The sequence below is a fragment of the Myotis nattereri genome, assembly GCF_964212035.1.
Source record: "Myotis nattereri genome assembly, chromosome: 1".
Classification (NCBI taxonomy): Eukaryota; Metazoa; Chordata; class Mammalia; order Chiroptera; family Vespertilionidae; genus Myotis; species Myotis nattereri.
In genome coordinates this window covers 4,574,238-4,589,944 of record NC_138075.1, presented here as the reverse complement: position 1 = coordinate 4,589,944, position 15,707 = coordinate 4,574,238, and the positions used below count along the sequence as shown (strand labels likewise).

The following is a 15,707-nucleotide window of genomic DNA, read 5'->3' as shown; positions in this document are numbered from 1 at the left end:
TCACAGTAGCAACATTACAGTTATGAAGTAGCAATGAAAATAATTTTATGGTTGGGTCACAATATGAGGAATTGTATTTAAAGGGCCAGAAGGTTGAGAACCACTGCTTCAGTCTGAGGGCCGACGTTCTATCCACTCAGCCAAACCGGCGAGGGCTGAATTTCTTTCTATTTCTAGGTTATTTATTTCAGAGTGATTTTCCCCAGACCCATCAGATTTAGAGGCCCTACTTGAAGTAGGATTTTAAAACGTAGTGTTCAGTGCTGGAGGATGGGGGCGGCCAGGAAGAGGTCATTGGGGGAACAAGGAGACTTCTGTAATACTTTAAACAATAAAGAATTAAAAAATAAAATAATAAAAGGAGATTCTCCCTCCTTTGTAAAAAATAAAAATAAATAAATAAAATGTAATGTTCGGTGAGAAGCCTTTCGCTCACATCCAGTTGGTCTAGGACAGTGGTCGGCAAACTGCAGTGCAAGCCACATGTGGCTCTTTGGCCCCGTGAGCGTGGCTCTTCCACAAAATACTTCGTGCGCATGGGCCACGAAGTTTCAGTCGCACTGTACATGCGTGCCTGCACGTGGTATTTTGTGGAAGAGCCACACTCAAGGGGCCAGAGAGCCACATGTGGCTCGCGAGCCGCAGTTTGCCAACCACTGGTCTAGGTTAAAGGACCAGTCCACAGTGTTTGCGTACGGGGATCACATGAAATTAATCAGAGGGGCAGAGGGAGCAGGCCCCAAGGTAGCACAGTTGTTGGCAGGTTTGAGAAGTGGGAAAAAGGCCCCAAAGGGCTGGAGCCAAGCTGGTAAATGGGAGGAGATGAGGTGGGGGACACCCCGGTTATTGGGGCTTGTGGGCCATGTGGAGGACTTCAGGTTCATTCTAAGGGCGTTAGAAGGCCTAAGGGCTTTCAGCAGGACTATCACGTGGTTTGAATTCAGAACAAGGCTACTTAGGCTGTTCCTTGGAGACGGGTTGGAGTGGGCGATGACAGGTACCAGTTACACGGGCCTGAGAGCTGTGTGGTGTGAGGTCGGGAATCTCAGGGGATGAGGGAAATGTCCTGTAGCTGATTGTTGTGGCTACACAACTGTATGTGCTCGCATTAGGCCTACAAAGTAAAGAGGGCCAATTTCACGGTATGTAAATGGCACCTTAATAATCCTGGACTTCAAAGAATCGTTAGCCATGAGGGAAATGCAAACTGAAACTTCAGGGAGAGGAAGGGGGCACACCGGGATGCAGGCGTTAACACCGGTGCCATCGCCCCACCTCTTCTCCACCCTCAGCCCACCTCGTTTATGGGGCTGATCATCCCTCTAGAAGTGGGTATGTGATCCCAGGTGTGACCAATCAGAGCTCTGCATTCCCCTGGCCACAGTGACTGGTTCACAGTCAGGCCCGTGACCTCAGACCTGGATGAACAGCGCATTGCAGCTCTGAGACGGGATCTGGCCAAAGTGGAAAGGGGACTGAATGAAACACTAGGATGTAAGCCTGGGAGCTGATCGGGACCCGAAAGAGGAGAACGAAAGCCATGGAAGAAGGAGAGAGACTACTTACAGGGTCCAGGGGTTTGGATCGCGCCCAGGTCATCACCGTGGAAACTAAAATAAACACCTTTCGCTTCTCAAAGTGGCTGACTTCCTCATTCAGTGCTGTGGGGCCAAAGAGCCAGCGTTACTTGGATCCGCACAACGTGTGCACGTTCGAAGCCACGTGTACTGTTAGTGGGACTGGAAGCGACTCCTTTTTCCAACTTAACGCCAGGGTGGCGTCCCCTCCGATGCTGGGCTGTGTGTCCGTCATTGGCATTCTCCCTCCAGCCCCCTGACGTCCTCTGCACCCAGCGGAGAACCTGCGCTCCCTCCCTCCCTGAGCCTGCAGGTGTGCGCCCTCACCTGGTAGGAGGGCAGTGATGGAGACAGTCATGGCGGACGTGGATGGGCACGACTCATGGGCTTTATGGAACGATCACCATATGAAATAGGTACTACCCTGACCTCTGCTCTACAGGGACGGGAACGGAGGTCCCGTGTGCCCAGGATCATGGGAGGAAGGGGTGGGGCTAAGAGCCCAGCCCAGGCCGCCTGGCTGCAAGGCCTGTGCTCTCTCTCCAGGCTGTGGGCCCAGCTGCAAGGGGAGGGAGCGGGACGCCCCAGCAAGGCTGCGGATGGGGGCTGTGGGCGCCCCAAAGCAGAAGGGAAGGCCCTCCTGGGAACTCACATAGAGCAGCCCGATGGAGCCTAAGCCCTTGTGGAAGGAAGTAATTTGGGGTGTGACCCCTCCCCACTTCCCTGGGTAGGGGAGAGCACCGTGAGAGGGGGGGGAGGGGGGAGGGGGGGGCGATGTGGGGGTGCGGGATGGGGATTTAGGACACGGTGGGTGGAGGGGGAGCATTTGATTTCCAAGGGGTTTTCCACTCTCCAGGGGGGCTCCCCCGCACATCTAAGCACCGACTCTCCTTGGATACTTTGCACATGGGATTCCACTAAAATGTTTTTGATGGTGTGTAAAATCCCAGAAAAAGAAACCTAAAGTGAAGGCTGGTTAAATTGTCAGAGGACCTAAGTGACACAGTTACTCACAGTGTAGTCTCACGAGCTGATTCCTTAAACAACAAGCAAAACAAGGAACTGCCGACATCCTGAATCTACTAAATGGGCGGGTTCGACAGGATGAGAAAGTATCCTGGGATTAAATCTAAGAGCGCCACGTCCGCATGTTAATCCCACTCGGGTGTTAATGTCAGCTCCTGTCTTGATTCTATTAACAAAGACGGCCTCTTCCGTTTGCTCTCTCAGCCTCTCTCTCTGGTGGTTTCGTCTGTCCTACTTTGTGGATGCCGGCACCTCAGAGCTGCTCTAACTGGGCTGTCGCCTGGATTTATCATCTTAATGGGTCAAAAGGATCTGCTTGTTCGCTGTGGACAAGCACATTTCACCCACATGCGCAAACGTTTGCTCTCATTTCTAATACTGTTTTCCTTTCTCCTATGTCCTTTTACCTTCCTTTGATAGTATCTGAAAGGCGAGGTGGGAGAATTCTTTTACATTAAAACGTTCACATCTATATATATAAAAGCCTAAGTGACCATTAGGACCGAATGACTGGAACAACCAGAATAACCGGTTGACCAATCGCTATGATGCACACTGACCGCCAGGAGGCAGATGCTCAAATGCAGGTGGTCAGTGTACTCCCACAGCCAACCTCCCACAGTCCCTCCCCCCCGGGCCCTGATCAGGGGGTGTGGGGGGCTGGCAGGCCAATCTCCCGTGGCCCCTACCCCCCTCCCTGGGCTGGCCAACCTCCTGCGATCCCTCCCCTCTGCCAGCCGGCCTCCCCACCCCAATAGGCCTTGATTGCCAGCCAGGTCAAGGTACCCCACCTTTGCATGAATTCATGCACTAGTAATTGAATAAAACATTATTAAGAAGTAATACAGCCCTAACCGGTTTGGCTCAGTGGATAGAGCGTCGGCTTGCGGACTGAAGGGTCCCAGGTTTGATTCCAGTCAAGGGCATGTACCTTGGTTGCAGGCACATCCCCAGTAGGGGGTGTGCAAGAGGCAGTTGATCGATGTTTCTCTCTCACTGATGTTTCTAATTCTCTATCCCTCTCCCTTCCTCTCTGTAAAAAATCAATAAAATATATTATATAAAAAAAGAAGTAATACATATCCATTGCAAAACCAAAATGAAACAAACCCCCCAAATCTAAGAATGTGCCTCAGGTAAACCAACAAAGTCTCACCCCCACCCCACTCCCCCTTCTCCACAGCCCCACCTACTGCCTGCTCCCAGGTGACCCTGAAGGCAGACCAAGGGCCTCTGACTAGACTTCCTTATAGACACAATCACTCTATATCTCAAAAATGAGGTAACACTGCCACCACCTTTCCACCCAATAGAGAGGTAAAATTTTCTTATATAAAGCTCCTTATCAGAATGAAGAAGGGGTCGGTAAAACATACTCTGCACTTGAACACCCATGAAAGGAAATGCCGTGATCAAAGTTTAAGAACCAACTACATTCCCTTGAGGGGCACTGGTTGGGGAGCCCTATGAGGGGCCGAAGGTCACCTGTCATAGCAGGAAGTCAGTGGTCAGTGTCTGAAATTCACAACCAAAGGACATCAGTGCAGGCATTTTCATGTATTAAAAGGAACAAGAGGTTAAAGGAGGTTCCTTTTAGGGAATAGGGATGGGATGGGAAGAAAATGCAGGGAATTGTTGCTCTTTATTCTAAGCCTTCCCGCGCCTTTTAATTTCCCTTTTCTTTTAAAAGATTATTTATTGATTTTAGAGAGAGAAAGGAAAAGAGAGAGAGAAATCTTGATTTGTTGCTCCACCCACATATGCACTCATTGGCCGGTCCTTGTGGGTGCCCTGACCCGGCATGGAACCCGCACCCCGCATATCAGGGTGATGCTCCAACCCACTGAGCTACCTGGCCAGGACTGTGCTTTTTAATTTTCAAACCCTGTCCTGGTTTAACTTCAGGAAAAAAAAAACCACACAAAGCATTAAAAATTTTAAGAAAATTGCAAGGATTCATTACATAGAAAAATCAATTTCCAAAGCCTGGCACAAAATAGGAACTCGACAAACATTATGTCTGATTGCTACTGTAGGCGGTGCAATTATTTCAGGAGGTGCCATTATCCATCATCTGTACGTGTTTGCCAAGGGACGAAATGCCCCCAGCAGGCTTCCGAAAAGCTCTGTTCCTAAACATGGCACAATGTTCACGTTGTTGATTTGTATCGCATTGAATGAAACTTAGGCCCAGAGTTCCAAAGAGGAGGGAAATCAATCATGTTAAGCTCCCGAGGAATCCCACCCGCCCACGGAAGCACTAGTTCATCACGATTTCCCCGAATAGGCAGACGCATTCCTGAGGCTCTGTTCCATTTCTTTCCTTTAAGCCAACGTGTGGCTTTGCTATTGATATTATCAGGGGTTGGCAAAAGTACTGCCTGCTAATAAAACAAGATTTTATTGCCCAACTGGCATGGCTCAGTGTTTGAGCATCGACCTATGAACTAGGAGGTTGCCTTCGATTCCCAGTGGTGGCAGTGGGGAGGGGCATATGCCCCGGTGTGGGCTCGATCACACCGTGTAGGAGGCAGCTGATCAGTGGTTCTCTCTCATCATTGATGTTTCTCTCTCTCTCTCCCTCTCCCTTCCTCTCTGAACTCAATAAAAACATTGAAAAATAAAATAAAATTTAATTGGAACCAGACCATTCATTTACATATCGTTTATGCTCTGTTCTGGCGATGATGGCAGAGTAGTTGGCTCGAAAAGCCAAAAATGTTTACTATCTGGCCCTTCACAGAAAGAGTTCGCTGGCCACTGATCTAAACAGTCTAAAGCAAAGATAATGAGGTGCAAAAAGCATTGGAAAGTCAGGTGTTTTGTGTCTTTTTGGCTGCCCCAGTCTAGAACAACAATTCAGATAAGCTGATCTGCTTTCTTCTTTGCCCCTGAGTTAATGAGGAGATAAATGACAACGCACCAAATTGCTAAACAGCACCTCGTCCTTCTAGATGTGAGGATCCTAGAGGTCATCATTTTCCCAGAGCATTTTAAAAGCTGCAAGCAGCCCTAGCTGGTTTGGCTCAGTGGATACAGCGTCGGACTGCGGACTGAAGGGTCCAGGGTTTGATTCCAGTCAAGGGCACATGCTCAGGTTGCAGGCTCGATCCCCAGTAGGGGGCGTGCAGGAGGCAGGCCATCAATATTCTCTCTCATCATTGGGGTTTCTATCTCTATCTCCCTCTCCTTTCCTCTCTGAAATCAATAAAAATATTAAATAAATAAATAAGTAATTAAATAAATAAAAGCTGCAAGCATTCCCCACAGCCCCCCTACCTCTTGCCATCTGGGGCATTTGTTGGCCTGAATCAAACCCTCACAGTTAGAAATAATTCCTTTCCTTTCAAAGTCACCTCCTATGATGCCTTTCCGGTGCATGTGCCATTCACTGGTTAGGCCTCCAAGTGCCTGGTAGGTACAATCTTTTTCTTATTTGCTATGTATCTGCCCATTACAATCAACCGCACCTCCTTAAGCAGTGCCTGCAGAATGAGTCAAGGCCACGTTTTGGTAGTTAATGTTTCCTTTCTTTCTTTTTCTTTTTTAAAATATATTTTATTGATTTTTTTACAGAGAAGAAGGGAGAGGCATAGAGTTAGAAATATCGATGAGAGAGAAACATCGACCAGCTGCCTCCTGCACGCCCCCCCACTGGGGATGTGCCCGCAACCAAGGTACATGCCCCTAACTGGAATTGAACCCAGGACTCTTGAGTCCGCAGGCCGACGCTCTATCCACTGAGCCAAACCGTCTAGGGCTGTTTCCTTTCTTTCAATGATAAAGAATATCCTGTTCCTTGGGATAGAATATTTTGTTAACATAATTAAACAAGGAGGCCCATTAGACGGAGGTGGTTCAGATACCTTCGCAGCCTACGCCAGCAAACCCACAATGAAGCCAGTAACTGCCTCCAGGTAAGGAACGCAAGCCCTGGCTGGTAGCTCAGTTGGTGAGAGTGTCATCCCGATATGCCAAGGTTGTGGGCTTGGTCCCTGGTCTGGGCACCAATCAAGGCATAAATAAGTGGAACAGTAAAATAATATTTCTCTCTTTCTCCAAAAAATCAATTAAAAAAAGAAATAAAAAATGTCAGGACAACCAATCACAGCCCACTAGGCTCTTCCACGTAAGGTAAATGCTTCAGCTATAGCCAATCAAGTACTTTCTTTGTTTTTTTTCCTGCTTTTCTCTAGACAAGCCTTCCCCCAGCTCCTGTGGATGGAGCACTCTTACCCGCTTCCAGGTTGGCACTACCTAATTTGAATTGATTTTTGCTCGAATAAACTCTTAAACATTTTAATATGTCTTTGTTTATCACAGGCATATCCATTAGCCTGATTTCATTTTGGCTTTAGTAAGTCTCACTTCTAATGGTCCTAATTTGATGACTCTTAAATGACTCTTCAGTAAAGTAAATTACACCCAAGGGGTGTCCCCAGAGATAAAAGGGTCCCCTCACTGACCGGACACTGCCCAGAGGGCTTCCTCCGCTTGCTTCGGGCTCTCAGTGATGTTGTAAATAATGACATCGCACTCCAGCAGGCGCATGAGAAGTTCTTCTCGAGAAATGTCCTGGGAAGAGAACCGACAGTCATTTGTTCAAGAAGCTGATGAAGGATCAGTGATATGTAGATGGAATAACAGTTTCCCAATGAGATACCCTGCACGGAAGAATCCCACTGAAAACATTTGCAGAAGGAGGGTTCCTTTTGAAATGAAATTTTGGCTCTTTGCTGTGGGTGGTTTTCAAATAACAAAGACACTTACGGAAATAGCTGGGAACAGATGATTAAAAAGTTGCATGATGAGTAGGTATGCTGTTTACACCCCAATTCAGAAGGGAAGAATTAGGACACACTGGGGAAAAAACAGGGGGAGGCATTCAAAATTCACTCAGACTCTCTGCAAGATTATTTGAGCGATTATATATCTTGAGTCACTCAGAAGTGCTGATGAGTGATTTATGGGGATTGTTTCAGCATCCTTGAGATGGAACTAATCCGTTCTCTTTCTAGATGTAAGGTATCTTATTACAGTTGACTGTTGGGAGTATTTTAAAAATGCAGAAACTTTTAATGGTTAGAAATATAAAGTTCTTAGATTTGACAAAAGTAACTGGGGTGATCATCGTGTTTGGTTTTTTTAACGTTTTTTAATTTATTTTTAGAAAGAGAGGAAGAAGAAGAAGAAGAGGGAGGAGGAGGAGGAGGAGGAGGAGGAGAAAAAAGAGAGAGAGAGAGACTGATGTGAGAGAGATCAGTTGCTTTCCATATACACCCTGACTAGGAACCTGCATCCTGGGCATGTGTCTTGACCGGGAATCGAACCAGTTACCTTTCGGTGCAGAGGACAATGCTCAACCAACGGAGCCACATGGGCCAGGGTGACCATCGTGTTTTAACTAGCTATTCCTCGCTGTGTGGATGCCCACACATAGCACATTTCCGAGTAGAGCGATAGCGAGAGTGGGTGTTGAGATAACCACACGAGGGCAATGCATTTCCAAACCAGCACTTGCATTTGCCATGTGGAGGCAGCAGTGTTTCTCAGTGAGACAGCAATATGATGGCACGTTATTCCAAAGGAGGTTTCCCTTCGCAGATAGCGCCCACCAGGGCCCAGGGCTGTACTGGGGTCATGCAGGGAAGAGTACATTTTAAATACAGTATATAGAGAGAATGTGAGGAGCCTGGAAATCCAAATGAGACTCATACTTCCAGGAGTGTCTAATTTAAATTCTTATTTATTAAAATATATTTTTATTGATTTCAGAGAGGAAGGGAGAGGAAGGGAGAGATAGAAACCTAACATTGATCGGCTGCCTCCTGTACGCCCCCTACTGAGGATTGAGCCCAAAACCCAGACATGTGCCCTTGGCTGGAATTGAACCCAGGACCCTTCAGTCTACAGGCTGACGTCCTATCCACTGAGCCAAATTGGCTAGGGCTAATTTAAATTCTTTAAAGTCTCAACAGCCCCGGCTAGTTTGGCTCAGTGGATAGAGCGTCGGCCTGGGGACTGAAGGGTCCCAGGTTCGATTCTGGTCAAGGGCATATACCTTGGTTGCGGGCACATCCTCAGTAGGGAGTGTGCAGGAAGCAGCTGAATTGATGTTTCTCTCTCATCAGTGTTTCTAACTCTCTATTCCTCTCCCTTTCTCTCTGTAAAAAAAATCAATAAAATATATTTTAAAAAAATAAAATAAAGTCTCAACAATGGTGGTTCATTTCCTTTTTAGGACAAAGGCCAGCCCCCACTTTGCCCCTTACCTTCCCAAGCCCCACACATGTGCAGGAGGTGGGGAATGAGAAGCAGAGCAAGGACATGTTGTAAGGGGGTCTTGTGGCGGGGGGAGGGGGGGTTGGTGATGCTTCCCTTTGTCTGCTCTCAGCAGAAACCACTAGGACTTACGGAGTACGTCTCCAGGGCAAAGTCGGGCGAGGGTTTTCCGGATGTGGAAAGCGTGCCCACGATCTGGAACGTGCCCTCCTTCAGTTTGGATGAGGAGGCATCTGGTATAGCTGACTTACTCTCATCATCCTCTTCTTCTTCTTCTGTCATTTCTTCAAGGGAAGCCCCGACCACACAGTTCGATAGAAACTGCAAGACAAGAGTGAGTTCCCCAATACTAAGAACACCTTGGAGTCAATGAATGATGATTCTAAGAACCTGCCTTTCGTTAGGGTTGCTAGAGGTGCCACACGTGAAAATGAAATGCATTTTTTTAAAAAAATATATTTTTATTGATTTCAGAGAAGGGAGAGGAAGAGAGAAACAAAAATATCAATGATGAGGGAGAATCATTGATTGGCTGCTTCCTACACATCCTCCCCACTCCTCCCACTGGGGATTGAGCCCAGCAACCCGGGCATGTGCCCCTGACCGGAATCAAACCCAGGACCCTTCAGTCCGCAGGCCAACACTCTATCCACTGAGCCAAACCAGCCAGGGCTGAAATAAATTCTTTAGAATGAGCATCACCATGCATGGCTTAGCTTATTTGAATGTCTAGAAGCTCTTTCCTTGACTTTAAAAAATCCTGCCCTAACCAGTTTGGCTCAGTGGATAGAGCGTCGGCCTGTGGACTGAAGGGTCCCAGGTTCGATTCCAGTCAAGGGCATGCACCTTGGTTGCAGGCACATCCCCAGAAAGAGGTGTGCAGGAGGCAGCTGATAGATGTTCCTCTCTCATCGATGTTTCTAACTCTCTATCCCTCTCCCTTACTCTCTATAAAAATCAATTAAAAATATATTTTAAAAAATCCCATATAGTAAAAGCATAATATGCAAATTGACCGAATGGCAGAACGACTGGTCGCTATGACATGCACTGACCACCAGGGGGCAGACGCTCAGTGCAGGAGCTGCCCCTGGTGCTCAGTGTGCTCCCACAGCGGGAATGCCACTCAGCCAGAAGCCAGGCTCATGGCTGGTGAGTACAGCAACGGTGGCAGGAGCCTTTCCCATCTCTGCTGCAGGTGGGTGGTAAGGAGTGAGGGGTCCCAGACTGTGAGAGGCCCGGACTGCAAAAGGGATGTCTGACTGCCAGCTTAGGCCCAATCCCGAGGGGTCCTAAGCCAGCAGTTGGACATCCCCCAAGGGATCCCAGACTGCAAGAGGGCACAACCTGGGCTGAGGGACCCCCCACGTCCCTCAATGCACAAATCTTGTGCACCAGGCCTCTAGTATATATTTATTTTATTGGTTTTAGAGAAAAAGGAAGAGGGAGAGAGAGATAGAACATCAATGATGAGAGAGAATCATTGATTGGCTGCCTCCTGCATGCCCCCTACTGGGGATCGAGCCCGAAACCGGGCATGTGCCCTGACCGAAATTGAACCATGACCTCCTGATTCATAGGTCAATGCTCCATACTAAGCCAGACTAGCTGGGCCTTCCCTTGACTTATTAACCCCAACAGAAATTCCTTCCTTCTATTCATGTAATTATTTCCCTTCCTTTTCTCATAAAATCCCTTTGCCTTCACCCCCCTAATTAGAACACTACTTGGGCTTCTCCCAGAATCTGTGATTCCTGAACAGCTACTTTTTTTTGGATCTCAAATAGATACTTATTGCCTTTTACTCAGCTTTTCATTTTTAGGTTAATAGTACAGACAACAGCAATTACTTGGCATTGGAGAAAGAGAGGTCCTAGTTAGTGAAGGAAAAGCCAGAAAATTCTGTTATTGATAAGCTTTTGAAAAGATACCTCTACAAACTAAAAGTTTTATTCTGCAGATACACTGTTCAAAAATAATCAGGGATCAAAACGAGATAAAGTAAAAAGTTACATTCTCTTCCTTCTCTCCCCCTTCTCATCTCAATCATGTCACCTCCCTTTTTAAATACTCCAGTGGCCTTCATGGGATGAGAATATAAGCCAAGCGCCTAACCCCGCACTATCTGGGCTTGACTCTGCACTTGACTCTCCTTCGTTAATTTATGCAACAAATATCGATGGGGTGCTGAGCATGTGTGAGGCACTGTTTAGTTGCCGGGCAGGGCCACATTTCATGGGCTCTTTCCTCCATAAGAAAACATTAAGCCCTAGCCAGTTTGGCTCAGGGGACAAAGCGTTGGCCTGCGGACTGAAGGGTCCCGGGTTCGATTCCGGCCAAGGGCACATGCCTGGGTTGCAGACTCGGTCCCCAGTAAGGGGCGTGCAGGAGGCAGCTTATCAATAATTCTTTCTCATCATTGATGGTTCTATCTCTCTCTCCCTCTTCCTTCCTCTCTGAAATCAATAAAGAAATATATATATGTATATATATAATATATATATATTTTTTCAATAAAGAACTCAGGCTGTGGATTCAGAGAAGACCTGGGATTGAATTTTAACTCTGCTACTTCTGAGCTGAAGGATTTTGAAAAAGCAAACAAACAAACAAAACATTAAAAATTAGACTTTACATGTGTATTGCTATAAAGACAAACATAATCTTTGACCCTCAAATTTCAGTTGCTTCCTTCTGATTTTCAAAGAAATGGAAACATTTTTGTGGGTCCCAAAGTCTCCTGGGCCCTGGACACTGTCTGCTGCACCAGTGAATCAGCCCTGGAGCTGCCGGTCACTGCCCCATCCTGGGCCACTCTGTCCTCTTCCTCTGAGAAGGCCAACCTGACTCCCATCCCGGGGCCTTTGCCCTTGGCGTGCCCTCTGAGAACTAGTTCCTGGGGCTTGCTCCTCGCCCTGGGCCAGATTCAAGAGCTGCTTTGTGCAACTCTGTGCGAAGCCGCTGCTCTCGCCCACCAGTCAACGTTTGAGGTCCTCTGACCTGCAGAGTATTTATCACACATTGAAATATTTTGTTTATTCTAAGTACTAGTGATTGTCTTCTTGGAAACACAGGGTCCATGAGGGCAACAACCTTTTTTTGATCTTATTCATTCTGATATTCTCTGTTGCCTGCCATTGTGTAGGTGGGCATGAATGAGTCCCATCCAAAGAGGTGATACTAGTGAAGTGGCTTGTGTATCCTTGGAGACATTTTCTGTGTATAGAATATCTATCTATCTATCTATCTATCTATCTATCTTTTCTATATCTATTTTTTTGAAAGACACACAGAAGTACATACTACCTCTGTCTTTTTAATGCTTCTTTTCTTTAAAAAAATTTGGTTATTGTATTGTTTTAGTTTTGTCTTTGTTCCTTCTTTCCCCCTTTTCTGACCATGTGATTTCACTCTCTTCTAGGAAATACCTATTATATAAATACATATAATATCACATATATTGTACATCATAGATAATGATGTGCTGTATAAGAGATACTATTTTTACATATAAATTATATACCTAAGTCTATATATTTTTGACTGATCAACTTTAGATGATGTGCTGGGTTGACCAGTGTCCCCTCCCCCACAAATTCCTGTCCACCGGGAACGTGTGAATCTGACCATAGTTGGAAAGAGGGTCTTTGCAGATGTAATCAGGGTAAATGAACTTATGCCAGGTCAGGGTGGGCTCTAAGCCAATGACTGGTGTCCTTATCAGAAGAGGGAACTTCGGCACAGAGACACCAAGGGGAGAAGACTGGGTGAAGATGGAGGCAGAGTTCAGAGTGACTATAAGCCAAGGGATGGCCAGGACCGAGGCAGCCCCAGGAGCTGAGAGGAAGGCCGGGGACAGACCCTCCCTCGAGCCCCCCAGAGGAGCCAACCTGCTGACGCTGAGCTTCCACTTCTGGACTTCCCAACTGGGAGGGAAGAAGTTCCATTGTTTCAAGCCACCCAGTTTGTGGCCATTTGTTACCACAGTCTTAGGAAATCAATACGACCTCCTCAGTGAAGTGATACAATCATGGCTTTCTTTTTATGGCTGAGCACTTCTGAGCTCTTTCTGAATTTCTTCACTTTCCAGCGGTGAACGATGGAAAAGGGTGAAAAGCTTAGTGGGACTCAGGACCCCAACAGTGCCTGGCACAGAACCGACGCTCAAACCGTAGGTTGAAGGACGGCTGAATGGAAAATGCTTTGTGGGTGATATGAGCATTGGACGAATTTTTAAAATTACAGCTTACATCCAATATTAGTTTGTATTAGTCTCATGTGCACAGCATAGGGGTTAGACAATATCTACTTTACAAAGTGTTCCCTGATATTTCCAGTACCCACCTGGCACCACCCATAGTCTTGCAATATTTTTTACTGTAATCCCTATGCTGTGTACTTTATGATCCCGTCCCCGTGACTGATTTGGAATTATTTATCTATTTATTTTTTATAAAAACATATTTTATTGATTTTTTACAGAGAGGAAGGGAGAGGGATACAGAGAAACATGGATGAGAGAGGAACATCGATTCAGCTGCCTCCCTCACACTCCCCACTGGGGATGTGCCCGCAACCAAGGTGCATGCTCTTGACCAGAATCAAACCTGGGACCCTTCAGTCCGCAGGCTGACGCTCTATCCACTGAGCCAAACCGGTTAGGGCACTGATTTGGATTTATATTCTTATCAGCTGCGCGCTTCGGCTACGGTGGTGGAGTGGAAACAAGAGCCCAGTTAAGGGGTCAGAGACCTGGTTTCTATTTCCAGGTTCTGCCTCCAACTCACTACGTGACCTTGGGCAGGTCGCTTCCTTCCGCTGAGCCTGTTTCCCCTCTTTAACAGGGGAGGACTCAGGGCTGCACCCGCGATCTCGGGGTGAGGAAGAGGACTTCCAGGTGGGGTGGCTTCTAGCCTGGATTCGGACTGGGGTCCTGGGGGCATTGGCTGCGCCCAGGAAGAGGGACCCTCTCTTAGGAGGGGCCCGGACAGCAGCCCGCGGCACAGGGCCTCTCAGGGTTCGGGACCCGGGGCGCTGGAATGGAGTTGGGGGCCGGGGTCCCGCCGCCGCTCACCTTCCCAATGTTTCCGCTGCTGTAGGAGTCCAGCAGGTTTATAAACACCCGCTGGACCCGGATAACTTTTTCCGTCCGGACGATATCCTCTTCTTCCGCCATGGCGGGAGCCGCTCTGGTAGCTACGGGGAAAGCGTCCCTTTGGTTGCCAAGGCGGCGAGGTCAAGGCCTCCGGACCGCTGGGCCAAAGCCGCTCCCTGGGGGCGGGGCCTAGGGCGCTGGGCGGGGCGTCCGCGGGTGGGCGGGGCCACTGGCTCCCCGCGCTCCCTGGGCTCTGCCCCGCCCGCTGTGCCTGCAGCCCAGGTCCCACTCAGCCCTGCTACACGCCGGGTGCCCTCGGGCAGGGCGCGACCTGTTCCTTTTCTGCTCTTTCATTCGGAAACTCTGGAAACACGCCCCAGTGTCCACTTGGCAGGGAGGACTAGGAGGACTACAATTATTGATGAATCTGATGAGAAGGTTGAGCTACCGCCTAGGCCTCCCCTGGAATTGGAGTTAATGTGAAACGGTCTCACCGGGAGGACCTGGCATCATCCTCTACTGTAATAGAGAGCGTTGCCCTGGAATTTCGGGTCCTGGACAAGCGAACAACAGCATGGGTGGCCCCCCCCTGGGCAGCCATGCTGCTTGGTCCCTGGGGCTCCCCTGGCCTAGGGGTCATTTCCGGAAAGACCTCTGGAATGGGTGGGGTGGAGGCAGCCGGGGGGCCACGGTGCTGGGGACCCAATCGCCCACATTCACTCAGGGATGGAATTTAGGTTTTGACCTTTCCAAATAAGACTGCGCATGCAGTTGCCCACAGCAACCGACAAGTGAAAAGATGACATTCCACTTAAGACTACATCTTGCCATTTGTTATCTTGATTCTATTGAAATATTTTTGTGCTTTAAACATTGACTTGTTCAATGTAAATATTTAACACATGCACCAATTTTTATTTTATTTTTAAAATACTGCTTGCCTTAAAAAAATACAGGTGGCCCGGGAGCTCCAGAAAACTGGGAGGCTCTGGGCTGTCAGGCACTCAGATTTGGCTGAGTTACAGCTCTGCAGCCTTTTGCTGGAGCCTGGGACCCATCTTTTAACCTTTCCCAAGCTGTTAAATTGGCTGTAAAACAGGGGTGAAACCTCCAGTCTACAGGGCTGTTAGGATTAAATAAGACATGCATGAGAGCTTTTTCTGAAATGGTCTCCAAAGGTGCAATTGCTTTTATTCTGTAAGCCTAAGGCACACTGCTACAAATGGGAGCCTTTCATTTCTTTTTTATGTTTCATTCGAGCTTCTGTTTTGATAAAATAATTAACACTGACATTCTGCACTCAATTTCGGAAAAGATTGCTCATAGTAACATTCTTTCTAAAAAATTATCAACAAAAAAATGCTGTCAACTTAAATATAAAAACTCATCACGACCAGTGCAAAACTCGATGGACTACCTTCCACTATCCTTTCAGATGGCTTGTTAGATCAAATATTCTAGAACTCCTTAGATGCCTCATTTCCAGATTTCTAGTTTGTTCCTACTGATATGAAGTTTAACAGGTAAGTACTTCGAAAGTTATCTACTGGTCATGCTACTATAAAATATCTCACCTGCGTTTCCTTCTCCCAGTTCACACTACTGATAACGGGTCAGTGTGTTTGTGCCAGAGTTATAGGGGGATTGCTTCCGGAGAATTTTACAGATGGTAGGTTGGGGGGTTCTGTTAATTCTGTTATACCAATTAACACAGCTTTTATTGTTAT

At 47.4% G+C, this 15,707-nt stretch overlaps 1 protein-coding gene across 1 annotated transcript in view; it reads right to left on the bottom strand.

Annotated features, from left to right (window-relative positions):
* The window catches only part of AK7 (adenylate kinase 7), a 39,774-nt gene extending 25,604 nt beyond the window's left edge, over window positions 1–14,170 (bottom strand). Inside the window, exons 1-4 of the mRNA XM_081084000.1 lie at window positions 13,960–14,170; window positions 9,018–9,206; window positions 7,070–7,178; window positions 1,567–1,661 (exon numbers count right to left, since the gene is read on the bottom strand). Of these exons, the coding sequence (XP_080940126.1) occupies window positions 1,567–1,661; window positions 7,070–7,178; window positions 9,018–9,206; window positions 13,960–14,061 (495 nt within the window). The 5' untranslated portion in view covers window positions 14,062–14,170. The remainder of the gene's footprint in view (window positions 1–1,566; window positions 1,662–7,069; window positions 7,179–9,017; window positions 9,207–13,959) is intronic.
* Window positions 14,171–15,707: the final 1,537 nt, after the last annotated feature.